This window comes from Saimiri boliviensis, chromosome 11 (genome assembly GCF_048565385.1).
Source record: "Saimiri boliviensis isolate mSaiBol1 chromosome 11, mSaiBol1.pri, whole genome shotgun sequence".
Classification (NCBI taxonomy): domain Eukaryota; kingdom Metazoa; phylum Chordata; class Mammalia; order Primates; family Cebidae; genus Saimiri; species Saimiri boliviensis.
Window position 1 is genome coordinate 26104651 of NC_133459.1, and position 27430 is coordinate 26132080.

The following is a 27430-nucleotide window of genomic DNA, read 5'->3' on the forward strand; positions in this document are numbered from 1 at the left end:
GGAGATGCAGATTCTGCTGATATCAGCTAAAAGCACATAAGGAATTTTCAGTTTGGAGTAGTTCCTAGTGTGGATGTTAGCTGTAATGTATAACAATTTGATCTGCTTCATGCTATTTTATAAGATTAGCTAGGATATGCTTTTTAAAATGAGAGGTCAGTGATAGGAGAAATTGAGTCCTAGCTTTGTTGTTGTTTTGTTTTGTTCTGAAATGGAGTCTTGCTCTGTTGCCCAGGTTGGAGTGCAATGCCGCCAGCTCAGCTCATTACAACCTCCACTCCTGGGTTCAGGCAATTCTCCTGCCTCAGACTCCTGAGTAGCTGAGACTACAAGCACATGCTACCATGCCTGGCTAATTTTTATATTTTCAGTAGAGACAAGTTTCACTGTGTTGGCCAGGCCAGTCTCAAAACTCCTGACCTCAGGTGAACCATGCACCTCAGCCTCCCAAAGTGCTGGGATTACAGGCATGAGCCACCATGCCTGTGGCACATACCCACCACCATGAGGCATAGTTTTAAAAAGAACATAATGCTCATATAGAACTGAAGGACTTGTCTTTACCTTTGGCCTAGTCATCTGGTTTCTAGGATTATGTAACATTTCATAGGAAATACCCAATTATTTTCATTCAAAAACTTGTAACACATCCATCTAACGTAAAACCTTTATTTACTAGAATGCTTGGAAAGGGAGTTTTCTCATTAACCAAGTTAGCCAGAAGATTCAACTCATCTTGGTAAAAATATTTCCAAAAAACATCACTTTACTTTTTAAATTTTTATTTATTTGTCTATTTTCAGATGGGGTCTTGCTCTGTCTCTTAGGCTGGAGGGCAGTGGCATGATCATAGCTCACTGCAGCCTCAAACTCCTGGGCTTGAGTGATCCTCCTGCCTCAGCCCCTTGAGTAGGTAGGACTACAGGTGTGCGCCACCTTGCTTGGCTAATTTTTAAATTTTTTGTAGGGGCTGTTCTCACTATGTTGCCCAGGCTGGTCTTGAAACCCTGACCTCAAGTGATCTGCCCACCTCAGCTTCCCAAAGTGTTGAGATTGTAGGTGTGAGCCACTGTGCCTGGCCTCATTTTTCTTTTTGATATTTTAAGTATGCTCAAGGGCAAATAAATATATGTGTAAACACCTTGTTCCTTTGTGTGCTTTAGGTTTACTAAGGTTACATCTCTTAGGTTTAAAATACATGAGTCATTGATTTACTAGTTTTGAACAAATCCCTGATGTTGGTGGTTTAAGAGGGCAAAATAGAAAAAGTTCTGCTTCTCTAGGTTCCAGTAAACTATGACACTGTTGTCCTTATGATTTGAGTTTTAGGGTATCTGACCTAAGTCTTGCTGAAAACTTTAAAGAAAATATGTTAATATTTACAAATGTAGAAACTGTTAATGAAGGCTTAGATTAATTCTGGTGTTTAGCTAGCAAATGACCCTATAATGTCCCCAACAGCCCCACTTCCTCAACCCCTCTCTTTCTCCGCCCCCCAAATTCAGGTCATCTCAACAAAGGAAATCAGAAAAGTCTAGATGAAGAAGAGTTCTCCACTGAGAAAACACAGAGAACAGCTGATTATTAATTGATTTTTTCATAGTCTATAAAATTCCCGGAGCTTATTTAGTAAGTTTTGATAGATGGTTAATAACTTGATACTTTGGCATACTTCTAGAGAGTTTCTAAGGAATGCTCTACTTTTTTTTTTTTTTTTTTTTTTGAGGCGGAGTTTTCGCTCTTGTTACCCAGGCTGGAGTGCAATGGCGTGATCTTGGCTGTCCTCCGCCTCCTGGGTTCAGGCAATTCTCCTGCCTCAGCCTCCTGAGTGGCTGGGATTACAGGCACGTGCCACCATGCCCAGCTAATTTTTGTATTTTTTTTTTTTTTTTGAGACGGAGTTTCGCTCTTGTTACCCAGGCTGGAGTGCAATGGCGCGATCTCAGCTCACCGCAACCTCCGCCTCCTGGGCTCAGGCAATTCTCCTGCCTCAGCCTCCTGAGTAGCTGGGATTACAGGCACGCGCCACCATGCCCAGCTAGTTTTTTGTATTTTTAGTAGAGACGGGGTTTCACCATGTTGACCAGGATGGTCTTGATCTCTCGACCTCGTGATCCACCCGCCTCAGCCTCCCAAAGTGCTGGGATTACAGGCTTGAGCCACCGCGCCCGGCCAATTTTTGTATTTTTAAGAGAGATGGGGTTTCACCATGTTGACCAGGATGGTCTCGATCTCGTGATCCACCCACCTCGGCCTCCCAAAGTGCTGGGATTACAGGCTTGAGCCACCGCGCCCAGCCTGGAATGCTCTACTTTTTAAAGACAGTCAATAAGAGATCTATTTCCTTGACTTTTTTTGTCAGATCTACCATTATGTGTCATCATATTTTCAGCCGTTTTCTGGATGGGCATGTGTGTGTTAGGAGGGATTAACATACACAAAAATGAGTAGAATGCAGTCCCTGGCTGGGTGCAGTGGCTTACGCCTGTAATCCTAGCACTTTGGGAGGCCAAGGTGGGTGGATCACCTGAGGTCAGGAGTTCAAGACTAGCCTGGCCATCATGGTGAAACCCCATCTTTATTAAAAAAAAAAAAGAAAAAAAGAAAGAAAAGAAAGAATGCAGTCCCTGCCTTCTAAAGTCATATACTCAGTCCAGTCCTATTTGTACCTTGCATTTGCGAAGTTTTAAGTCACAGGTGGAATCTTTCTAAGCCAAACTTCTGGGTTGCAGAAGTATACCTTGGTTAACACAGCATAATTCTGGGACTAGAGCTATTTCACTGTTACTGAATTTTAGAATTGAGCAGTGGTGGGAGTACTTAGAAATCAGTTTTCACATAGTTGTAAGGATTTAATGAGAGAAAATAAAAACCTGACACAAATAGTTGAAGTATTCAGTAAATGTCAGTGAAATCTGAATATCATCTGTAATTGGTGAAAAAGAGACCCAGTCAAATGAAATGACTTGCCTAGAGGTATGCATGTAGTTAGTCATCAAGTCTGGCTTAGACTTCAGTCCTCATTATTCCTAGCTTATATTCTTCATTCACATCTTCTGCCTCAAAGACATTGCCATAAATGTAAAAGGGAGGCTAACTCAATCAATAATTAATTATGTATTGCCTGGGTACCTGGCACTCTGCTGAACTCTGGTAAGTTTAGAGGAGTATTCCCATAGGTCCCAGGGAGCTGGGGAAGGGAGCAGGTTAGAGCCAGGACATCAGCCTATCTGGAGCAGACAGCTATTAAGTTAGGGAGGTATCAGATAAGTAGGGTGGGGCTAAGTGGAACACTGGGAAATCTAGGCCTGCCCTGTGTGACTACATTCTTTTTCCTGTAAGAGTCAGCCTTTGAGAGAATGTAATGTGGCACATTCCTTTGGTGTAGCCCTGGGTTTGAATTCTGACTATAATGACACTCTTCTCAAAACCTGTCAGTGATTTCCCATTTCATTAAAATTCAAAGTCTTAATAATTGTTTACAAGGCCCTATATAATCTGGGTCCCTACTACCTCCTTGTCCACTTCTCTACCCTCTCTTGCTCACTCTGCTTTAGCCATCCTGGCCCAAGCAGTCTTGCTTTGGGAACCTTGTACTGATTACCCTCTTCTCCTAGAATACTTCTCCCCCAGATAGCTGTGTGGCTTGGTCTTTCACTTCCTTTGGATCTCTGCCCAGTGTCACCTTATCAGAGAGGTCCCTCTGACCACTCTATATTACTAGTATTCTCTGCCCACCACTGTCACTTCAGCCCTTACCTGAATTTATTTCTCTTTATACCACTTATCACTTATGTTTATTATCTGTTTCTTTTCCTTAGAAGACTCTTGAAAGCAAGTGTATTCTAGGACACTTAGTGTCCTAGTGTAGAGTAGGTACTCAGAATGAATGAATGAATGAATGAATGAGTGAGTTCTGTAACTCTCATGAGCCTCAATGTACTCATATGCAACAATGGAATAATAATACTTACTAAAAGGGTTGTTGGAGTCAAATAAGTTAATGCTTGTCAAGTCCAGTGTCTAGTACATAGTAAATGTTCAGTAAATGAGAATTCATGCCCTCTTTCATAAATTATTTTTATGACTGTTCAGTTAATAGCTTTAGTGGTATCCTGATTCCCATTTGACTTAGATAAGAAGGACATACCACATGGTAGTGATGAAGACAAGTAGTTGTCATACATAATGCTATCTTAGCAGAATGCAGAAATTATAGTGCTTTATGTTTTTCTGTGGAACCACTGAGCTATAGGTAACCCTCGCTTAGTAGAATAGACACCTTTTAGGGGAAGTCTTGTCAAAAGGCAAATTTTGAATTAAGTGAATCCTGTATTTCTGTTATAAAACTGGAATCACATTTTTGTTAGGAAAACATAGTCTCAAAATAAGATGAAATCGTAATCTGAAGTGCTACCAACCTATATATACTTGACTCTGGAAATGTTTGCTTTGTAACTCCAACAAATGCAGTAATTTTGGTTAGGGAGAAAGAATGTCCTACTAAGGATTGAGTTGTTCCATTTCTGTTTAGGAATAGAAGCACCCAGCAATCAATTAGAAGATTTTTGCCTAATCATTGCTTCTTATCAGATTTAGGGACTACTAGCATGTCATTGTTATTGAAAGGTAACTGATAATAAATTTTAGCTTACTTTTTTACTAATCTTGGTGACCAAATTAGGGACAAGATTATGACTTTGTTCCCCAAATACTGTTATTTTAAGAGTACCATTACCAGCCAGGTGTGGTGGCTCACACCTGTAATCCCAGTACTTTGGGAGGCCAAGGCAGGTGGATCACCTGAGGTCGGGAGTTCGAGACCAGCCTGACCAACATGGAGAAACCCTGTCTTTACTAAAAATTCAAAAAATTGGCCAGGCGTGGTGATGCATGGCTGTAATCCCGGCTACTTGGGAGGCTGAGGCAGGAGAATCACTTGGACCTGGGAGGTGGAGGTTGCATTGAGCTGAGATTGTACCACTGCACCCAGCCTGGGCAACAGAGTGAGACTCCGTCTCAAAAAAAAAAAAAAAAAAAAAAGAGTACCATTACCAAAAAGTGAATTTGGAACAATTAACTTTTAAATTTCAAAATTCTAATAAGTGAGGATTCATTCTTATTGGACATGGGAGCATTATATGTGTATTGCCCCTATAATATTCGCAAATTACACAATATATGTCAGTTTCCTCATTTTCTTCCACTGAGCCAGTCATTTAGCAGGATGATGTTTCACAAGTGAAACTGGCATTAATCTAGAGAGGATAGAAAGGGCTGTCACAAAGAAGGTTGAATTTGGCTGGAAGAGCCATATACTTATTGTGTTATGTTATTTCTTGAAGTTCTATTGAAACTTGATAATAAGTGTGTTTCCTCTGGGCAATGAGTACTCTATTCATATGTTCTGTATTCCATCTACTTGTAATAGAAGACAATGAATGCTCTTGGAAAGCAAGCGAACAAGAAATCATGCAACTAACTTCCAACATCTATGAATGAAGAAATCTCCCCCACCCTCCCCAGTAACCAGAAAAAGAAAATAGAAAGCAAGACATAAAAGAAATGAAGGGCTCTATTCTTGTTGCAGAAATCAGTAAGGGACAGAAGTGTTTAGAGTCCCAGGCAGGCTGATGTTAAGAGTATTCCTCCTAGCCGGGCGCGGTGGCTCAAGCCTGTAATCCCAGCACTTTGGGAGGCCGAGGCGGGTGGATCACAAGGTCGAGAGATCGAGACCAACCTGGTCAACATGGTGAAACCCCGTCTCTACTAAAAATACAAAAAAAAAATTAGCTGGGCATGGTGGCGCGTGCCTGTAATCCCAGCTACTCAGGAGGCTGAGGCAGGAGAATTGCCTGAACCCAGGAGGTGGAGGTTGCGGTGAGCCGAGATCGCGCCATTGCACTCCAGCCTGGGTGACAAGAGCAAAACTCCATCTCAAAAAAAAAAAAAAAAAAAAAAAAGAGTATTCCTCCTTATTGATAGATGATCAGTTCCCGTGGACCTCTGCTTTCTTGGTCTAGGATAGGGACTTAAACATCCAGGATTCAAAAATTACCATTCCTAGTCTTAGCAAATATCTAGAAAAAGCTAGAGAGGGCTGCGCAAAACCATATATTCGACTGTAATGTGGTATAGAGAGCACAGTTGAAAGAACATAGCCATTGGAATCTGATGTCCCTGGCCCTGGATTTTTTGCTCTGCTACTTATTAATTTTATATGCTTATATAAAATACTAAACCTCTCTAAATACATTTCCTTACTTGCAAATGAAGGTATATCTGCTTAAGATTGCTGTTGTGAAAATTAGTAAGAGAATATATACAAAGCTCTTAGTATATAGTGCCTGGAACTTAGATAGAAGAATTATTGTATTGTATTTGATTTTTTTAATTGTTGCAAATTGATATCTGGCCTAGAGGCCCTTCTAAAGGTGTTGAAAATTTTAACAATTGCAATGGGAGACCTAGAAAAATTAGCAAATTTTGGGGGGGATGATTAGTAACATAGTTACTCTACAGGAGAAGGGTGAACCTTGTAATTAGTTTTTGGAGGAATGTGTGTGTCAAGGTTTTGATCATAGCATGGTCTCTATTAGTTTGCATGTATTATTATTTATTCTGAGTGTGAAGAGACCAGGGAGCTTAGAAGTAGGGTACTCATGATGAATGTGTTTTTCTTTTAAATAAATCTTTTTCTTCCTATCTCCCCAGCTGCTCAGATAAAGAATTTGATGAGCCAGCTAGGAACTAAGCAGGACTCAACCAAGCTACAGGAAAATCTGTGAGTAACTTCCTGACAAGGTTGGGCTTTGTGAAGGCCATTTGAGGACACAGTATCCTTGCTGCATGGCAGCTTAGGTTTCAGGTCTGGGAAGTCAGAGTGAGAGGCAATGGGTCATAAAGTAATAGTTGGATCTAAAAAGAGGGGCAACAAAGTATATTAATGGATTGTGATCTCCACTGCCTTTTAAAGTCCTTGAACTCTGGTTCTTTCTCCTCTTGGGCAGTTTAGCAGAACAATTCAGGGAAGTAAAGAAGGGAACTTGTACCACTGTTACACTACTCTGCTCACAACTCTGTCTAAATAAGCTTCCTTGTTGGCATAGGACTCCTAATGATCTAATCTAATTGGATTTCCAGCTGCAGTCAGCCTTCCATATCCATTCCTTCTGCACCTGTGGATTCAACCAAGCACAGATAGAAAACATTCTGAAAAAAAGATTTCTACTGAAGATGTACAGACTTTTTTCCTTGTCATTATTACTGAAATACAGTATAATAATGATTTACATAGTATTTACATTGTACTAGGTGCTATAAGTAATCTAGAGATGATTTAAAACATACAAAAGGGGGGCCCTGCGCAATGACTCACACCTGTAATCCCAGCACTTTGGGAGGCCAAGGCGGGTGGATCACCTGAGGTCAGGAGTTCAAGACCAGCCTGGCCAACACGGTGAAACCCTGTCTCTACTAATAATACAAAAATCAGCTGGGAGTGGTGGTGGGCGCCTGTAATCCCAGCTGCTCGGGAGGCTGAGGCAGGAGAATAGCTTGAACCCAGAAGGCGGAGATTGCAGTGAGCAGAGATCGCACCACTGCACTCCAGCCTGGGCATCAAAGTGAGACTCTGTCTCAAAAAAATAAAAATAAAGATAAAAAATAAAGTATATAGGTCGGGCGCAGTGGCTCACGCTTGTAATCCCAGCACTTTGGGAGGCCTAGGTGGGTGGATCTCCTGAGGTCGGGAGTTTGAGAACAACTTGACCAACATGGAGAAACCCCATCTCTACTAAAAATACAAAATTAGCCGGGCATGGTGGCACATGCCTGTAATCCCAGCTACTTGGGAGGCTGAGGCAGGAGAATCGCTTGAACCCAGGAGGCAGAGGTTGTGGTGAGCCAAGATCATGCCATTGCACTCCAGCCTGGGCAACAAGAGTGAAACTTCATCTCAAAAAATAATAATAGCCAGGCGCTGTGGAGCGTGCCTGTAGTCCCAGCTTCTTGGGAGGTTGAGGTGGTAGGATCACTTGAGACCAGGAGTTCTGGGCTGTAGTGCGCTACACTGATCGGGTGTCCACACTAAGTTCGGCATCAATATGGTAACCTCCCGGAAGCAGAGGACCACCAGGTGGCCGAAGGAGGGCTGAACCGGCACAGGTCAGAAACAGAGCAGGTGAAAGCTCCCATGCTGATCAGTAGTGGGATCGCTCCTGTGAATAGCCACTGCACTCCAGCCTGGGCAACATAGCGAGACCCTCTCTCTAAAAACTAAAAATAAATAAATAATAATAATAGGCCGGGCGCGGTGGCTCAAGCCTGTAATCCCAGCACTTTGGGAGGCCGAGGCGGGTGGATCACGAGGTCGAGAGATCGAGACCATCCTGGTCAACATGGTGAAACTCCGTCTCTACTAAAAATACAAAAAAACTAGCTGGGCGTGGTGGCGCGTGCCTGTAATCCCAGCTACTTAGGAGGCTGAGGCAGGAGACTTACCTGAGCCCAGGAGGCGGAGGTTGCCGTGAGCCGAGATTGCGCCATTGCACTCCAACCTGGGTAACAAGAGCGAAACTCCGTCTCAAAAAAAAAAAATAAATAAATAAATAAATAAAATATATAAATAATAATAATAATTTTAAAAAATAATTATACGGAGGGGTATGCATAGGTTCTATGCAAATGTTACTCAATTTTATATCAAGGACTTGGAGGGAGGAGGCCCTGGAACTAATCCCCCATGAATTCTGAGGGACCACTGCGTATATATTATTAACAAAAGGTATTCAGAATGGCCCAAGGGGAGCCTGAGGGAGAGAATAGTGGACTGATAGTAGGGACTCCTGATTCTTTTTATCACATCCTCTTCTGCTCCATTTCTGCTTTTAGTGCTATTCTTTATCTTTAAAATATACTGAGCAATATTTTTGTTTCCTGTTCTAGGCAGTGTGAGGTGAGAGAATGACTATTATTGTGAGCTTTTTCCAGGGAAATATGAAATATCTCTGGATATTTTAGTACTGCCTGGGATGTTCAAGCCCCTGATTGAGTCTCTCTTGCTTTTGACTCCTTTTTTTTTTTTGAGACAGAGTTTCGCTCTTGTTACCCAGGCTGGAGTGCAATGGCGCGATCTCGGCTCACTGCAACCTCCGCCCCCTGGGTTCAGGCAATTCTTCTGCCTCAGCCTCCTGAGTAGCTGGGATTACAGGCACGCGCCACCATGCCCAGCTAATTTTTTGTATTTAGTAGAGACGGGGTTTCACCATGTTGACCAGGATGGTCTCGATCTCTTGACCTCGTGATCCACCCGCCTCGGCCTCCCAAAGTGCTGGGATTATAGGCGTGAGCCACCGTGCCCGGCTTTTTTTTTAAATCCTGGAGGCCTATTTGCTGTAAAAAACAAAATATTAATAATTAGTAGTGTGGTATGTTAGCCCATTTGGGCTACTACAACAAAATACCATAAACTGAATAGTTTATCAACAACGAATTTATTTCTCATAGTTCTGGAGTCTGGGAAGTCCCGTGTCAAAGCACTAGCAGATACAGTGTCTGGTGAGGGCCCGCTTTTTCATAGATGGCGCCTTCCTCCTGTGTCCTCACTTGGTGGAAGAGGCAAGGCAGCTCTTTGGGGCCCCTTTTATAAGGGCACTGCTTCTACTCATGAGGTCTTTACTCTCATGATCCAATCATCCCCCAAAGGACCCCAACTCATAATACTATTAACTTGGGAATTAGGATTTCAACATATGAATGTTGCAGGGACACTAACATTCAGACCATAGCATGTGGTTTCACTGTCCTCCCAGAAAACCTTTGTAGAAATGGCTGAATAGTAAAGGAAACCACACACAAAAGGAGTACTTTTTGTATTTCTGCTTTCAGTTCCACTTACTGTGTTACATATTCTTTCCTCTGCAATTCCCCTTCCTCCATACTCCTTTTGTATTTTTAAACAGGTAGGGCTTCTTTGTATTGGAGAGAAGAGCCAGAAAGTCAGGTATAAAGAGCAGGTAGGAAGCCAAGGATAAGGCTGGAAAAGAGGTGGCTCTAAGCAAGAGCATGGGATTAGATCTTTGGAGGTGGTTCACTAGAGTAGGTAGGAAGCTATGCTTTCAATACACATTTCATCTAACCATCTGTGCCTAGCTCTAGTCAGTGGACTGTGACAGACACTTAATGATTCAGAACTCCTGGACAATAAGAGAGTTCAGTATGTTTAAACTACTTGGTTTAGCTGTGGGCAGCAATTGTTCTTTTTATATTTTTATCAGAACTGCTGACATGCTTTTTTTTTCTTCCCTGGTCTGTGGTTCCTTCAGCAGGTTATTGAAGCAGATTCTTTCTGCTCAGTGAAGATACCTTGAAGTGGGTTTGCCTGGGTAATATGTCTGGAATTTGTTGTGAACCTGGGCATCTAGGGACTCATTTCTTCAAATGGCCCTTCATTCCCTTCATTATGAGACACTCTGAGAACAAAGCGGTTCTGAGTATAGCCCTCTCAAGAAGTGAGAACATCCTGAAACATATCTTTTCTCTCTTAGGCAACAGTTACAACACTCCACAAATCAGCTCGCCAAGGAAACAAATGAATTGCTGAAAGAATTAGGGTCTTTGCCCCTTCCCTTATCTACTTCTGAACAGGTTGGTATTTTCTGTTTTGTTTTGTTTTGTTTATTAATAGGAAAGAACTTTGTGGTAATAGAAAAGCAGTATACAAAAAAAAGTAAGTTGGCCTTTGTTTCTAGACAGACTTTCTCTGCACCTCAGTTTCTTCTCCATTAAGTGGGGGATATGTGACTGCAATAGAAAGAACGTACACACCAGGAATGGCAAATTGCCTGCATTTAGTAGGTAATCAATATGTGGTGGCTGCTGCTATTATTAATAACATTATTAATATATTAATAAAATGGGTTTAACTGAAGAGGAATCTCAACATTTGTATTTCTTTGGGGTTTGGCTAGCAGTTTTATGTTTGTAAGCTTACTCCTTTCTCCTGGTTGTTTTTTTTTTAATTACTATTATTTTTATCGTTGTTATTTTAGATATGGGGTCTTCCTCTGTCACCCAGGCTAAAGTGCAGTGGTGCAGTCGTAGCACACTGTAGCCTCACACTTCTGTGCTCAAGCAATCCTCTCCCCTCAGCCTCCTGAGTAGCCATGACTGTAGGCATATACCACCACATCCAGTTAATGTTAACAGGTTTTTTTTGTGTAGACAGGGTCTTGCTTTGTTTCTCAGGCTGGTATCGAACTCCTGGCTTCAAGCAATCGTCCGTCCCTCCTCCGCCTTCCAAAGTGATGGAATTATAGGCGTGAGCCACAGTGCCCAGCCTTCCTAGTTTGTTTTGTATCCATTATCTGTAAATTTTAATGAAACATCTTTCTTTCATGTTTTGTGGCTACCTTCATGTTCTATCATGAGTTATTCACAGATCTCAGGCAGGTTAAAGAACTGCTCAGGGAAAAAGGGTTCTCTTTTCAAGTCATTTTATCCAGTGGCCATTTAAATGCTTTAGAAACACAGAGTTTTTACTGAGATTCATTGTTCCCTTAAAATGCCACATTCCATCCCTCCTTCATTGTGGCTTGACTCTTGTACCTGTCATTCATGATTTACCTCAGGTCTCCAGTAAAAAAAATTTTTTCTATCTACCTTCCTATTATGATTCTGTTTTGCTTTTAGCTTCTATACTATTTGTGGGGGCACTTAACCATTTTTTGTTGTTTTTTGAGATGGAATTTCACTCTTGTTGCTCAGGCTGGAGTGCAATGGTGCAATCTCGGCTCACTGCAACCTCCGCCTCCCAGGTTCAAGCAATTCTCCTGCCTCAGCCTCCCGAGTATCTAGGATTACAGGCATGCACCACTACAGTCCAACTAATTTTGTATTTTTAATAGAGACGGGGTTTCTCCATGTTCGTCAGGCTAGTCTCAAACTGCCGACCTCAGGTGATCCACCTGCCTTCGCCTCCCAAAGTCCTGGGATTATAGGCATGAGCCACCGTGTCTGGCCAGAGGCACTTAACTTTTATTGCTTTTGTAATTTTATTTTATTTTTGAGATAGAGTATTACTCTATCACCCAGTCTGAGTGCAGCGGGAATCGTAGCTAACTGCAACCTTGAACTCCTGGGCTCAAGGGATCCTGCCACCTCAATCTCCTGAGTAGCTGGGACTACAAGTGCTCACCACCACACCCAACTAAATTTTTAAATTTTTTGTAGAGATGGGGGTCTTGCTATGTTGTCCAGGCTAGTCTCAAACTCCTGGGCTCAAGTAATCTTCCTGCCTTGGCCTTCCAAAATGCTGGGATTATAGACATGATCCACTGTGCCTGGCCTTTATTGCTTTATTTTTTATTTTTTATTTTTTGAGACAAAGTCTCACTCTGTCGCTCAGGCTGGAGTGCAGTGGCATGATTTTGGCTCACTGCAACCTCTGCTTCCTGGGTTCAAGCAATTCTCCTGCCTCAACCTCCTGAGTAGCTGGGATTATAGACGTGTATCACCACACCCAGCTAAGTATTATATTTTTAGTAGAGATGTGATTTCACCATGTTCGTCAGGCTGATCTCAAACTCCTGACCTTGTGATCTGCCCACCTTGGCCTCCCAAAGTGCTAAGATTACAGATGTGAGTCACCGCGGCCAGCCACATAATGCTTTTTATTATTGAACTTTTTAAATGATAATTTTCTATATCTGATGGCTCTGAAGACAAAACCTTTCAACTTCCCTGTCCTGAGTTGTTTTTCAAGGTATGGGTTGTGGCTAGTGGAACATGAAATCATTTTAGTGTATGGTAATCATAATTTTTTTTTTTTTTTGAGACGGAGTTTCGTTCTTGTTACCCAGGCTGGAGTGCAATGGTGCGATCTCGGCTCACCTCAACCTCCGCCTCCCGGGTTCAGGCAATTCTCCTGCCTCAGCCTCCTGAGTAGCTAGGATTACAGGCACGTGCCACCATGCCCAGCTAATTTTTTGTATTTTTAGTAGAGACGGGGTTTCACCATGTTGACCAGGATGGTCTCGATCTCTTGACCTTGTGATCCACCTGCCTCAGCCTCCCAAAGTGCTGGGATTACAGGCGTGAGCCACCGTGCCCGGCCTGTAATCATAATTTTAAAAAACTTTAAAATAGAGTAGAAGTATCAGAATCTGTACTATGTAATAATGGTAAATATTGTTACATGAAACTATTGTTTCATACATACATGTGTATATGTATGGATGGATCATGATGTCAAATTATTTTTTTTTGAGATGGAGTTTCATTCTGTCACCAGGCTGGAGTGCAGTGGCACGATCTTGGCTCACTGCAACCTCCAACTCCCTGATTCAAATGATTCTCCTGCCTCAGCCTCCCAAGTAGCTGGGACTACAGGCGTGCGCTACCATGCCCAGCTAATTTTTGTATTTTTTTAGTAGAGACAGAGTTTCACCATGTTGGCCAGGATGGTCTTGATCTGTTGACCTTGTGATCCGCCCATCTCGGCCTCCCACAGTGTTGGGATTACAGGCATGAGCCACCGTGCCCAGCTTTTTTTTTTTTTTTTTTTTTTTGAGACGGAGTCTTGCTCTGTCACCAGGCTGCAGTGCAGTAGCATGGTATTGGCTCACTGCAACCTCCAGCTCCCAGGTTCAAGCCTTACTCCTGCCTCAGCCTCCCAACTAGCTGGAATTGCAGGCACCCACCACCATGCCTGGCTAATTTTTATATTTTTAGTAGAGACAGGGTTTTGCAATTTCGACCAGGCTACTTTCGAACCCCAGACCTCAGGTAATCTCCCCAGCTAGGCTTCCCAAAGTGCTGAGATTATAGACATGAACCCAGTGCCCAGCCCATGATGTCAAATTCTTATTGTAAATCTCTGTCAAAAAAAAAAAAATTCAAAAGCGCTAGTTTAACCTGATAAACTGTTCCATGTAGCATATCTGGAATTTTGGCCCCCACTTGCAGAAAAGAGAGAGGACAAAATGCTTTGTCATCCTGCTATAAAGTAGTTACCCTTTGGTTGTCTATATATGGACTGTTTGTAACAGTTGTGGGCCATTTCCCCCTTGTCATCTAATACTCCAGATTGCTGCCAAATTACCTGTTTCTTCCTCCCAACCATGCACTCAGGGAATATACGCTTGTAGATAGTTTTCATAGTAATAAAAAAGGAGTCAAAGGGTCTGATGCAGAATAGTGAAAGTATTTAAGAGTTAAATAGTAGCCTAAGCAAAATATAAATAGAAAATCAAAAGTACTACCAAAACAAAATTCATCAAATGTCTTTCAAAACCAAATAGAAGTTATTTTTGGATTATGCATGTTGTCGTTCCTTTCCATTATCTTGGATCATTAAGAACACGACATAGGTGGGTGTGGTGGCTCATGCCTGTAATCCAAGCACTTTGGAGGCCAAGGAGGGCGGATCACCTGAGGTGGGGAGTTCAAGACCAGCCTGACCAACATGGTGAAACCCCATCTTTATTTAATAAATAAATAAATAAGAACACGAAATAGATCTACAGACATATTATCTCTGTTGAAATTGAATTCCTTAATTCCCCTCCTCGTTATGCTCAGTATCCTTTTGTCTTTCTGCTCTTTTCTCATCTAATTAATCTTATCCCCATTACCCATCTTTTCACTGCTGTCTTATACATCAAACCATACTCCTACTTTAAGTTTTTTTTCTGTACTTATATACTATCATCATTGATCTAGTTACGCAGTCCAGTGGCTTTTTTTTTTTTTTTTTTTGAGACAGAGTTTCGCTCTTGTTACCCAGGCTGGAGTGCAGTGGTGTGATCTCGGCTCACCGCAACCTCCGCCTCCTGGGTTCAGGCAATTCTCCTGCCTCAGCCTCCTGAGTAGCTGGGATTACAGGCATGCGCCACCATGTCCAGCTCATTTTTTGTATTTTTTTTTTTTTTTTTTTTTTGAGACGGAGTTTCGCTCTTGTTACCCAGGCTGGAGTGCAATGGCGCGATCTCGGCTCACCGCAACCTCTGCCTCCTGGGTTCAGGCAATTCTCCTGCCTCAGCCTCCTGTGTAGCTGGGATTACAGGCACGCGCCACCATGCCCAGCTAATTTTTTGTATTTTTAGTAGAGACGGGGTTTCACCATGTTGACCAGGATGGTCTCGATCTCTTGACCTCGTGATCCGCCCGCCTCGGCCTCCCAAAGTGCTGGGATTACAGGCTTGAGCCACCGCGCCCGGCCATTTTTTGTATTTTTAGTAGAGACGGGGTTTCACCATGTTGACCAGGATGGTCTCAATCTCTTGACCTCGTGATCCACCCGCCTCGGCCTCCCGAAGTGCTGGGATTACAGGCTTGAGCCACCGCGCCCGGCCCTCCAGTGGCTTTTGAGGGTTTTTTGTTTCTTTGTTTGAGACAGGGTCTTACTCAGTTGTCCAGGCTGAGGTGCAGTGGAGTGGTGCGATCATGGCTCACTGTATCACTGTAGCCTTAACGTCCCAGGCTCAATTGATCCTCCCACGTTAGCTTCCCAAGTAGCTGGGACCACAGGCATGTGCCACTACACCCAGCTACTTTTAAACTTTTTATAGAGGCAGAGTCTTGCTGTGTTTCTCAGGCTGCTCAAACTCCTGGGCTCAAGCAATCTTCCCTCCTCGGCCTCCCAAAGTGCTGGAATTACAGGCATGAATTGTCACACCTGGCCCTTTGTAAAAAGTTTTTATTCACTTTTTTTTTTTTTTTTTTTTTTTGTAGTCACTGTTTCACTCTGTCACTGAGGCTGGAGTACACTGGTGCAATCTCGGCTTACTGCAACCTTTGCATACCGGGTTCAAGTGTTTCTCCTGCCTCAGACTCCCAAGGAGCAGGGACAACAGGCACACATCACCACATGAATTTTTGTATTATTAATGGAGACAGGGTTTCACCATGCTGGCCAGCTTGGTCGTGAACTTCTGAACTCAAGTGATCCGCCTGCCTTGGCCTCCCAAAGTTCTGGGATTACAGGCGTGAGCCACCACACTGGGCCTATTCACTTTTTTTTTCTGTTTCCTTTGATCCTCTTGGCTATCCTGTCTGCACTGAAACTTTTCTCTTGCCATGATTCTCTTTCATTCTGTCCCCCAACTCTGGAGATTCCCAGGTTGAGTCTCAGCCTCCTTCCTAGACTCCATATCCTCTTAAGAGCGGGCATGCCCCAAGGTTGTTACATTGATTCTCAAATTCTTTCACTGTATGCTTTCTCTCTCAGGAGTCACCTGCTTTTATGACCTCCCTTTCACCTTTATGATCATGACCTCCAGATCTTTTTCCAACATAACCCCGACACCTCTAAGTACTTGGCCCATATCTTCAATTCATGTTCTGACATCTCCTCCTGAAATAAACTACTTTCACATAAAACTTGGTCTTATACTGAGTTTTTCATGTTTTACCCAAACCCCTTAACTAAGTTTATTGGCAATATTTACCGTTACAGAAAAGTTTGTGCCTTTTTACCTAATATTCTCATTCATGCAAATTAGTCCTAAGGGGGAAAAATAATTCTGAAGGTAAACACACACATGCACACACACACACACTCTCTCTCTCTCTCTCCATATGTGTGCGTGTATGTGTGTGTGTATATACACACGTGTATATATATATACACGTGTGTATATACACACACACATACACGCACACACACACACACACACACACACACACACACACACTCTGGAGCCAAATTTCTTGAATTTTAATCCATCTTTGTCACTTACTGTGTGATCCTGGGCAAATTACATTACCTCTGTGGTACTTTGGTTCTCTGACATGTAAAGTTGGGACAGTAATAATGCCTAATTTATAGGTCATTGTATAGGTAAATGAACTATTATATAAGGCACTTACAGTGGAACTGGTACAATGTAAGCACTATATAAATATTAGCTTTTACATTGGGCTCACTTTAACTTTATAATATTTAATAACTGGGAAAAATCTAGAAGGAATATTTACATAAGATTTAGATGAACTTGATGGAATATATGTGACAGTTAAAGATCATGGCTGGGCGCAGTGGTGCACACCTGTAATCCCAGCACTTTGGGAGGCTAGGGTGGGTGGATTGCTTGAGTATAGGAGTTCGAGACCCAGCCTGGGGCAACATCTCTACAAAAATTAGTCAGGCTTGGTGGCACGCATCTGTAGTGCCAGCTACTCAGGAAGCTGAGGTGAGAGGATTGCTGCAGTAAGCCGAGATCGCACCACTGCACCCCAGCTTGGGTGACAGAGCAAGACCCTATCTCAAAAAAGAAGAGAGAGAGAGCATAATTGTGAAGAGCTTGGTAACATAGAAAATGTTTGTGATGTACTTTAAAAAATGATAATATTTTTGCATGGTGAGGTTAGGGAATGATGTCCTCCCCCTTATTGTTATAATTTTGTTTATGCACAGATAAAAATCTCAGAAGAAAAAAGGTTCCCATCTAAGTTTGCTTTCTAATATAACCATCATTCTTCCAGGTTTGAAATTTCAGTCCTTCTTGACTTTATCTTTCTTTCCCTACCACCAGTCAAAATGTTTCTTAAATTTATTTCTTTGTTATCTTATTACTGATACTGTGTCCTCCTAACTTTAAATTTAGACTGTTGAATTGATAATCTGTTTGACTTGTTTCTTTTTTCTATTCCACTTTTTTTCTTTTTTTAAAAATTAATTATCCAAGACTGACACCAATACAAGTATCTATTCCACTTTTTATACCATCACAGACTAATTTTTCTAAATTACTATTTTGTACCCATCACATTTCCTGCTCAAAGATCTTCATTACTCTTTTTTCTTTATAAGTTGAACCCCAGGCTGGGCACGGTGGCTCATGCCTATAATCCCAGCACTTTGGGAGGCCAAGGCGGGTGGATCACGAGGTCAAGAGATCGAGACCATCCTGGTCAACATGGTGAAACCCTGTCTCTGCTAAAAATACAAAAATTAGCTGGGCGTGGTGGCGCACACTTGTAGTCCCAGCTACTTGGGAGGCTGAGGCAGGAGAATTGCCTGAACTGAGGAGGCGGAGGTTGCGGTGAGCCTAGATCGTGCTATTGCACTCCAGCCTGGGTAAAAAAAGCGAAACCCTGTCTCAAAAAAAAAAAAAAAAAAAAAGAGGTTGAACCCCAGACTCATTACCTTGGCATTTTGTTTTGTTTTGTTTTCTAAGACCAAGCTTTACTCTTGTTGCCCAGCCTGGAGTACAGTGGCACAATCTTGGTTCATAGCAACCTCTACTTCCTGGTTCAAGCGTTTCTCCTGCCTCAGCCTCCCAAGTAGCTGGAATTACATGCCACCATGTTTGGCTAAGTTTTTTGTATTTTTAGTAGAGATAGGGTTTCACCATGTTGGCCAGGATGTTCTTGAACTCCTGACCTCAAGTGATCCACCCACCTCGGCCTCCCAAAGTGCTGGGATGACAGGTGTGAGCTATTGCGCTCAGCCTAGCTTGACATTTAAAACCTGCTATGGTTGGCCCCTTTCTTACCTTTCCAACTTTGTTTTTTAGCTACTCTGATTACTAAACCTGTAGTTCCAGCCAAACTATATGCCTAGAGATCCTCTTCAAATTCTGCCACCATGCCTTTGCTCACACTGTTCTCTTGCTTGGATTTGCCTTACCCCTTCTTTCTGCTTATTCATGCCTTCCTCTTACTTCACTGTCCACCTTTCTTGACAGCTTGAGTTCTTTTTTTTTGACACGGAGTTTCGCTCTTGTTACCCAGGCTGGAGTGCAATGGCACGATCTTGGCTCACCGCAACCTCCGCCTCCTTGGTTTGGGCAATTCTCCTGCCTCAGCCTCCTGAGTAGCTGGGATTACAGGCACGTGCCACCGTGCCCAGCTAATTTTTTGTATTTTTTTTTTTAGTAGAGACGGGGTTTCACCATGTTGACCAGGATGGTCTCGATCTCTTGACCTTGTGATCCACCCGCCTCGGCCTTCCAAAGTGCTGGGATTATAGGCGTGAGCCACTACGCCTGGCCAACAGCTTGAGTTCTTATTGATTATTCCTGTCTCTGAACTCCTATAGTCCTAATTGGATATAGCAGTTATTTATTATGACTTTACTTGTCTGTCTATATCCTTTATTTACAAATAGATGGTAAGCAATTTGAGGTCAGGGGTAAGTTTTTACTTCTGTGTTCTTTGAACAGGACAAATGCTGTCAGTATGTGGTGTGTGTGTGTGTGTGTGTGTGTGTGTGTGTGTGTGTGTGTGTTGTGTTTTGTTTTGTTTTGTTTTGTTTTGTTTTGTTTTTTGAGACAGGGTCTCAGTCTTCTGAGGCTGTAGTACCTGGAAGGATCTCAGCCCACTGCAGCCTCAACCTTCCAGGCTCAAATGATCCTCCTGCCCCAGCCTCCTGAGTAGCGGATATACATCACCACACATGGCTGATTTTTGTGTTTTTTTGTAGAGATGGAATTTTGCCATGTTGCTCAGGCTGGTCTCAAACTCCTGGGCTCAAGTGATCCTCCTGTCTCAGCCTCCCAAAGTGCTAGGACTACAGGCATAAGCCACTGTGCCCAACTTCAGCCTGTGTTTTTTTTAAGACATAGGTAACAAACTTAGTAGAGGTATGTCTTTAGATAAACAGAGTACTTATCAAGGTCTCAAAGATTTTAAACCTCACTAAAAATAGCCTGTGAAATGATTCTACAGTTTTCAGGAAAGCTGTGAACTTAATATAGATGAATAGGGTTTTAACGTGTTAGCCAAAACCAATCTCTGTTTGGGTTAAATTGGAGTCCAAAGGTATTTATTCTCTTTTAGATTCTCCAGGGCACCAAAATTTTGAATTGCAGTTCTTTGGAGATTACTTTAGAAGTTAAATGCAAAGTGTGTGCAATGGCTTATGCCTGTAATCCCAGCCCTTTGGGAGGCCCAGGCAGTAGATCACCTGAGGTCCAGTGTTTGAGAATAGCCTGGCTAACATGGCAAAACCCCATCTCTACTAAAGATTAGCCAGGCCTGGTGGTGGGCACCTGTAATCCCAGCTACTTGGGAGGCTGAGGCATGAGAATTGCTTGAACCTGGATGGCAGAGGTGGGCAGTGAGCTGAGATCATGACACTGAACTCCAGCCTGGGCAACAGAGCAAGACTCCGTCTCAATAAAAAGAAGAAGAAGAAAAAAGGTTAAATGCATCCCAGTTCCCAGGTTTGTCAGAATGAAAGAAGAAAAATTTTGACTTGGTCTATGGTATTAACCAGGGATTTGAGCTAGCAAAGAGCAAATGTATCAATTTAAGGAAGAGACTATTTCATAATCATTTTTCTAGTTGGAAATCTTTAAGGGTGTAATTTTCCTTTTAAGGGAAATTAAAACCAAATGATTCTGGGTTAATATGAAATCTCAAGTTGTTGTTTAATTTCCTTAGCGCCAGCAGAGACTTCAGAAGGAACGCCTCATGAATGACTTCTCTGCAGCCTTAAACAATTTCCAAGCTGTGCAGAGAAGGGTATCCGAAAAGGAAAAGGAAAGTATTGCCAGAGCAAGAGCTGGATCTCGTCTTTCTGTAAGTTGATTCCCAAAGAAAACCTTTGCAATTTCAGAATGTTCTTTCCCAAGTTTGTAGGGTTTTTTTTTTCTTTTTCTGTTTGACCAATAAACATATAAGTTAGCTGCTATGAAAATGGCAGGTTGGTATAACCTACCTAAAAAATATGTATGCATATGATCAAAGCCTAGAAAGGAATCTGAATGAGGGTTAAAAGATACAAGAGGAAGAACTGTGTGTAATTTTCTTTTTCATTTTGATAATATTGGTCTTAACACTAAAAACTTAAAAATAAAAAATAATGAATCTCTTCCCTGGAATATAACAGGCTAGTTTATTTGGACTAGCCCTCTGTTTTTGAAAAGGATTATCAAATAGTGGATTTTAAAAATCTAACTTCTCAAAAGTATCAACGATCTATGAAAATATTAAGTTAAAACCTGAGAGGTAAGCAGAACACTGAAACTGCTTTGGCGTTGAGTATGTTTACTGAAGGCAAACTTGAACTTCAGTTTTGATATCCTCATGGCATGAGGAGGATAAAAGTCAAAGCCAAAGGTCCATGCAAGGTAGAGAATATAAAAGAAAGTACAACTCAGATTAAACTGGGCCCTAAAATACTATATCCTTAGAATATCAAGTCAAAAGTAAGCTCTCCTTTCCCCCAGCAGATTGCACAAAGATTGCATTGGCATTGAACTGAGCAGATGGAGGAGGGCAGGAGGAAGAAGAAATCCAGACAGTAGTTTGTACCACAAAGTAACCTTCTTCAGACAGATTTTCTGCTCAAATTCGTCCTATCTGAATGGTTTAGTGATCCTGGACTGGTAAAGCCACGTATATCCTGGGTAGTGGCAAACACAAATTCCCTCTGTAGAAAGACACCTTTATCCTAACGCTGAAATAATGCTCCCAAACAATTTTTCTGGGGCAGTAAGTACCATTCACTAATAATAACCATGTTTACAAAGAAACAAATTACTCTGAACAAGAATTATTATGTGGAAACAATAGTGAAGTGAAACATACCTACAAAGACTTTGTACATTCGAATTATAAGACAACTATATTCATTGTGTTTAAAGACATAAAAGGCTGAAAACCTCTGCAGAAAACTACAGAAAGCTTTGAAAAGGTGTCAAAAATTTCTAAAATGAAAAGATATAATATGGAAACTTAAAAATTTAGTGGATGGGTGGTTTAACTAGAAAATTGGTTAGAAGATATTATCCAGCTTGTAGCATGGGGGTAAGAGGTTAAATATGGAAGAAAGATTCTGAGAATTGGAGAATGGAGTAAAAAGATCAAATGTGATTTTAACTGGAGTTACAGAATGAGAATAGTACAAACACAGAACAAAGGTGATATTTGAAGAAATAATGACTGATAATCTCTAGAACTTATGAAAAACACTAGCCTACAGTTTCAAGAAACCTAACAGATCCCAGGCAGGATAAATGAAATCTCTAATCTAGATACATCAAAGACAAATTTCAGAACAGAGACAAAGAGAAAAGTCATAAAGATAGCTGGAAAAACAATAGAATACCTTCAAAGATAAAATAGTTAGATTGGCAGTTGACTTCTCAACAACAGTGGAAGCCAGAAGTAGAGTGCTATCTTGAATGTTAATGAAGGACAATAATTGTCTACCTAGGATTCTAAACCCAGTGAAAATATATGTCAAGAATGAGGGCTAAAGACATTTTCAATCAAAAGTGAGTTTTCTATCAGCACACCTTACTGAAGGAAATTCTAAAGAATGTATTTCTGAAAAGCAGAAAGAAATGAAGAACAAAAAAGGTGGTATATGTGAAAAGACAAGTCACAGACAGGGAGAAGACATTGCTATATTTGTTTAATAGCAAAGAACTAGCATTTAGAATACATAAAGAATTCTCATGAATCAATATAAAAAGATACAATAGAACAAAAGTCGTCAAACTTTTTGATCTCAGGACCCCATTACACTCTTAAAAATTAAGTTCGGCCGGGCGCGGTGGCTCAAGCTTGTAATCCCAGCACTTTGGGAGGCCGAGGCGGGTGGATCACGAGGTCGAGAGATCGAGACCATCCTGGTCAACATGGTGAAACCCCATCTCTACTAAAAATACAAAAAATTAGCTGGGCATGGTGGCACGTGCCTGTAATCCCAGCTACTCAGGAGGCTGAGGCAGGAGAATTGCCTGAACCCAGGAGGCGGAGGTTGCGGTGAGCCGAGATCGCGCCATTGCACTCCAGCCTGGGTAACAAGAGCGAAAACTCCGTCTCAAAAAAAAAAAAAAAAAAAAAAATTAAGTTCTCGGCCAGGCGCGGTGGCTCAAGCCTGTAGGGAGGCCAAGGCAGGTAGCTCACGCGGTCAAGAGGTCGAGACCATCCTGGTCAACATGGTGAAACCCCGTCTCTACTAAAAATACAAAAAATTAGCTGGGCATGGTGGTGCGTGCCTGTAATCCCAGCTACTCAGGAGGCTGAGGCAGGAGAATTGCCTGAACCCAGGAGGCAGAGGTTGTGGTGAGCCGAGATCGCGCCATTGCACTCCAGCCTGGGCAACAAGAGCGAAACTCCGTCTCAAAAAAAAAAAAAAAAAAAAAAAAAAAAATTATTAAGTTCTCTTCTTGAATCTTAAAAAAAAAAATTGCTAAGGACCCTGTATTAGTCCGTTCTCACATTGCTATAATGAACTGCCCAAGGCCGGGCGTGGTGGCTCACCTCTGTAATCCCAGTGCTTTGGGAGGCCAAGGCAGGCGATCATGAGGTCAGGAGTTCAAGACCAGCCTGGTCAACATGGCGAAAACCCGTCTCTACTGAAAATACAAAAAATTAGCCAGGCCTGGTGGCAGGCACCCATAATCTCAGCTACTTGGGAGGCTGAGGCAGGAGAATTGATTGAACCCAGGAGGTGGAGGTTGCAATGAGCTGAGACCACACCACTGCATTCCAACCTGGGCGACAGAGTGAGACTCTGTCTCAAAAAAAAAGAAAGAAAGAAAAAGAAAAAACTGCCCAAGACTGACTGGGTAATTTATATAGGAAAGAGGTTTCATTGACTCACAGTTACACGTGGCTGGGGAGGTGTCAAGAAACTTACAGTCATGTTGAAAGGTACCTCTTCAGAGGGCAGCAGGAGAGGGAATTAGTGCCCAGCGAAGGGGGAAGCCCCTTATAAAAACCATCAGATGTTGTGAGAACTCAGACATTATCACGAGAACAGTGTGGGGAAAACTGTCCCTGTGATTCAGTTTTCTCCATCTGGTCTCGCTGTTGACATGTAGGGACTATTACATTTCAAAGTGAGTTTTGGGTGGGGACACAGAGTCGAACCATATCAGACCCCAAAGAAGTTTTGTTTATATGAGTTATATCTATTAATGTATACTGTATTAGAAATTAAAACTGAGAAAAATTTTAGATGTTTATTCATTTATAAATAATATACTCATTAAATATATGAATATAAATTAGGTTTTTTAATGCACATAGGGAAAGAAGGAATTAAACCAGATTTTTTTTTTTTTTTTTTTTTGAGACGGAGTTTCGCTCTTGTTACCCAGGCTGGAGTGCAATGGCGCGATCTTGGCTCACCGCAACCTCCGCCTCCTGGGCTCAGGCAATTCTCCTGCCTCAGCCTCCTGAGTAGCTGGGATTACAGGCACGTGCCACCATACCCAGCTGATTTTTTTTGTATTTTTAGTAGAGACGGGGTTTCACCATGTTGACCAGAATGGTCTCGATCTCTCGACCTCGTGATCCACCCGCCTCGGCCTCCCAAAGTGCTGGGATTACAGGCTTGAGCCACCGCGCCCGGCCAAACCAGATTTTTAATTTTAAAAAATTGTGTTTCCAAGAAAAAAATTAGTGGGCAGAGTAGTAGTATTTTCATTTTTGCAAATACGTAAGTGATATTTTTGCATATACAGACTTTTTTTTGCAAATACAGACATTTTTTTAAGTGTCTGGCTTACCAGAAGGCAGCTAGATTTTCATAGCTCCTCTTGTTTTTTAACCTTCACACTAAAGATGTGAATGATTTATATACCACCATTACAATAGTATTAGAATATTCTGAATTTGACTATGTACTTAACTTTTACGGGTGAATGTTATACTTTCTTATGTTTTCATTTTACTAATTAGCATGCTTTCATTCAGCTTGAAGCACTCCCTTTAGCACTTCATGTGAGGCAGGTCTGGTGGTGATGAACTCCGCTTTTATTGTCTGGAATTGTATCTGCTGCTACATTCAGTCTGTTGTGATAGGTTGTTCTGGTTGAAATATCTGAAGAAAATCCAAGCTGGCAGAAATATACAATTGGAAAAGGAATATTTTTATAACCTTTTCAGATCGTTGTTGATACTCTTCTTTGATACTACATCAAAACTTGACAAAAGTTACATTGTAGAATCAAAAACAATAATTACTTCATACTCTGTTATATTAACATCTGTTGGTCTGTGTTAGATTGGATCTTTTATCCATGCATGATTTTTGTAGCATCATGTATTTATCATTTGGATAGTATTGGTTCCCTGAGTTATGCAGGTCTCCCAAAAGTCGATATATTTTATTTTACAATATAAAAAAAATATTTCCATCAGTTTCACCAGAAAAGTCTTTAACTATTAGGAAACTCTTAGAGTGGTAAATACAAGTCTTCCAAAATTCTTTTTTTTTTTAAAGCTACATTTTTATCATTGGCAACAAACACAGTCTGTTGTTTTCCTTGAAGTGACAGGCTCATACTTCCTTTGAACAAGTTGTCTGCCAAATACCCATCTGAAAAGTTTATATGTATACATTTATAAAAGTTTTAAAGCTTTTAAATGCATTTTTAGTAAGTTCTTATAAAACTATATTGAATAAGTAAAAATGGTATTCCCTAAAAAAATAGTGGCTAGTTCAGCCTACAGTTCCATTATACAAGTGCTTTTCCTGGAGACAAACATTGTATTTCTTTCTTTCTTTTTTCTTTCTTTCTTTCTTTCTTTCTTTCTTTCTTTCTTTCTTTCTTTCTTTCTTTTTTTTTTTTTTTTTTGAGATGGAGTCTTGGTCTGTCACCCAAGCTGAAATGCAGTGGCACAATCTTAGCTCACTTCAACCTCTGCCTCCCGGGTTCAAGCAATTCTCCTGCCTCAGTTTCGCTCGTTACCCAAGCTGGAGTGTGCAATGGCGCGATCTCGGCTCACCGCAACCTCCCCCTCCTGGGTTCAGGCAATTCTCCTGCCTCAGCCTCCCGAGTAGCTGGGATTATAGGCACGCGCCACCATGCCCAGTTATTTTTTGTATTTTTAGTAGAGACGGGGTTTCACCATGTTGACCAGGATGGTCTCGATCTCTTGACCTCATGATCCACCTGCCTTGGCCTCCCAAAGTGCTGGGATTACAGGCATGAGCCACCGTGCCCGGCCTCTCTTTCGTTTTTTATTTTTTTTTTTATTATTATTATTTTTTTACATTGGCTTTTTTATTTTTATTTTTTTTTGAGACAGAGTCTTGATCTGTCACCAGGCTGGAGTACAGTGGCCCAATCTCAGCTCACTGTAAACTTCACCTCCTGTGTTCAAGCGATTCCCCTGCCTCCACCTCCCAAGTAGCTGGGACTACAGGCACTCGCCACTGTGCCCGGCTAATTTTTTGTATTTAAGTAGAGAGGGGGTTTCACCATGTTGGCCAGGATGGTCTTGATCTCCTGACCTCGTGATCTGCCTGCCTCGGCCTCCCAAAGTGTTGGGATTACAGGGGTGAGCCACCGTGCCCGGCCCACACTGGCTTTTAAAATACTGTGAGTGTGTAGTGATGAAGAATACAATAGCCGGGCGCGGTGGCTCAAGCCTGTAATCCCAGCACTTTGGGAGGCCGAGGCGGGTGGATCACAAGGTCGAGAGATCGAGACCAACCTGGTCAACATGGTGAAACCCCGTCTCTACTAAAAATACAAAAAATTAGCTGGGCATGGTGGCGCGTGCCTGTAATCCCAGCTACTCAGGAGGCTGAGGCAGGAGAATTGCCTGAACCCAGGAGGCGGAGGTTGCGGTGAGCCGAGATCGCGCCATTGCACTCCAGCCTGGGTGACAAGAGCGAAACTCCGTCTCAAAAAAAAAAAAAAAAAAAGAATACAATAATACTAGTGCAATTTGATGCCACTGCCTTGAGCCATTTTATCTACCTGTATTAACAAGAATACAAACATATATATTATACAAAATATATATGTACAATGTATATAAACATATTGTATAATATATAATTTATATTGTATTATATATAATGTATATATACATTGTACATATATGTTGTACATATATGTACATAATTATACTGTTCTTATATGTTTTAATATAATATATAATTATATATAATATACATTATAATATATAATGTAATATATATATTATACATATAATACCATATAAACATACAATAAGAACATAAACCATATAATTCCATTTAAGTTCAAAATGATATTGAATAAGGATATATCTCACTATTCTTTTTTTTTTTTTTTTTTTGAGACGGAGTTTTGCTCTTGTTACCCAGGCTGGAGTGCAATGGTGCGATCTCGGCTCACCACAACCTCCGCCTCCTGGGTTCAGGCAATTCTCCTGCCTCAGCCTCCTGAGTAGCTGGGATTACAGGCACACGCCACCATGCCCAGCTGATTTTTTGTATTTTTAGTAGAGACGGGGTTTCACCATGTCGACCAGGATGGTCTCGAACTCTCGACCTCGTGATCCACCCGCCTTGGCCTCCCAAAGTGCTGGGATTACAGGCTTGAGCCACCACGCCCGGCCTGATAATAGATATTTTAAATGGGAGAGATGGAGTTGTAATTGGAGAAGAGCGCATGAGTGGGCTTTTAGGACTCTGGAAGTGTTATTTCTTGATCTGGGGTAAAGGTGAAAATAAAAACAAAAACAAAAA

The 27430-nt window shown here is 41.7% G+C and overlaps 1 protein-coding gene across 1 annotated transcript in view; it reads left to right on the forward strand.

Annotated features, from left to right (window-relative positions):
* STX12 (syntaxin 12) overlaps positions 1-27430 on the forward strand; it is a 54391-nt gene that overhangs the window by 10660 nt on the left and 16301 nt on the right. Inside the window, exons 2-4 of the mRNA XM_074380349.1 lie at positions 6715-6784; positions 10548-10647; positions 20389-20526. Of these exons, the coding sequence (XP_074236450.1) occupies positions 6715-6784; positions 10548-10647; positions 20389-20526 (308 nt within the window). The remainder of the gene's footprint in view (positions 1-6714; positions 6785-10547; positions 10648-20388; positions 20527-27430) is intronic.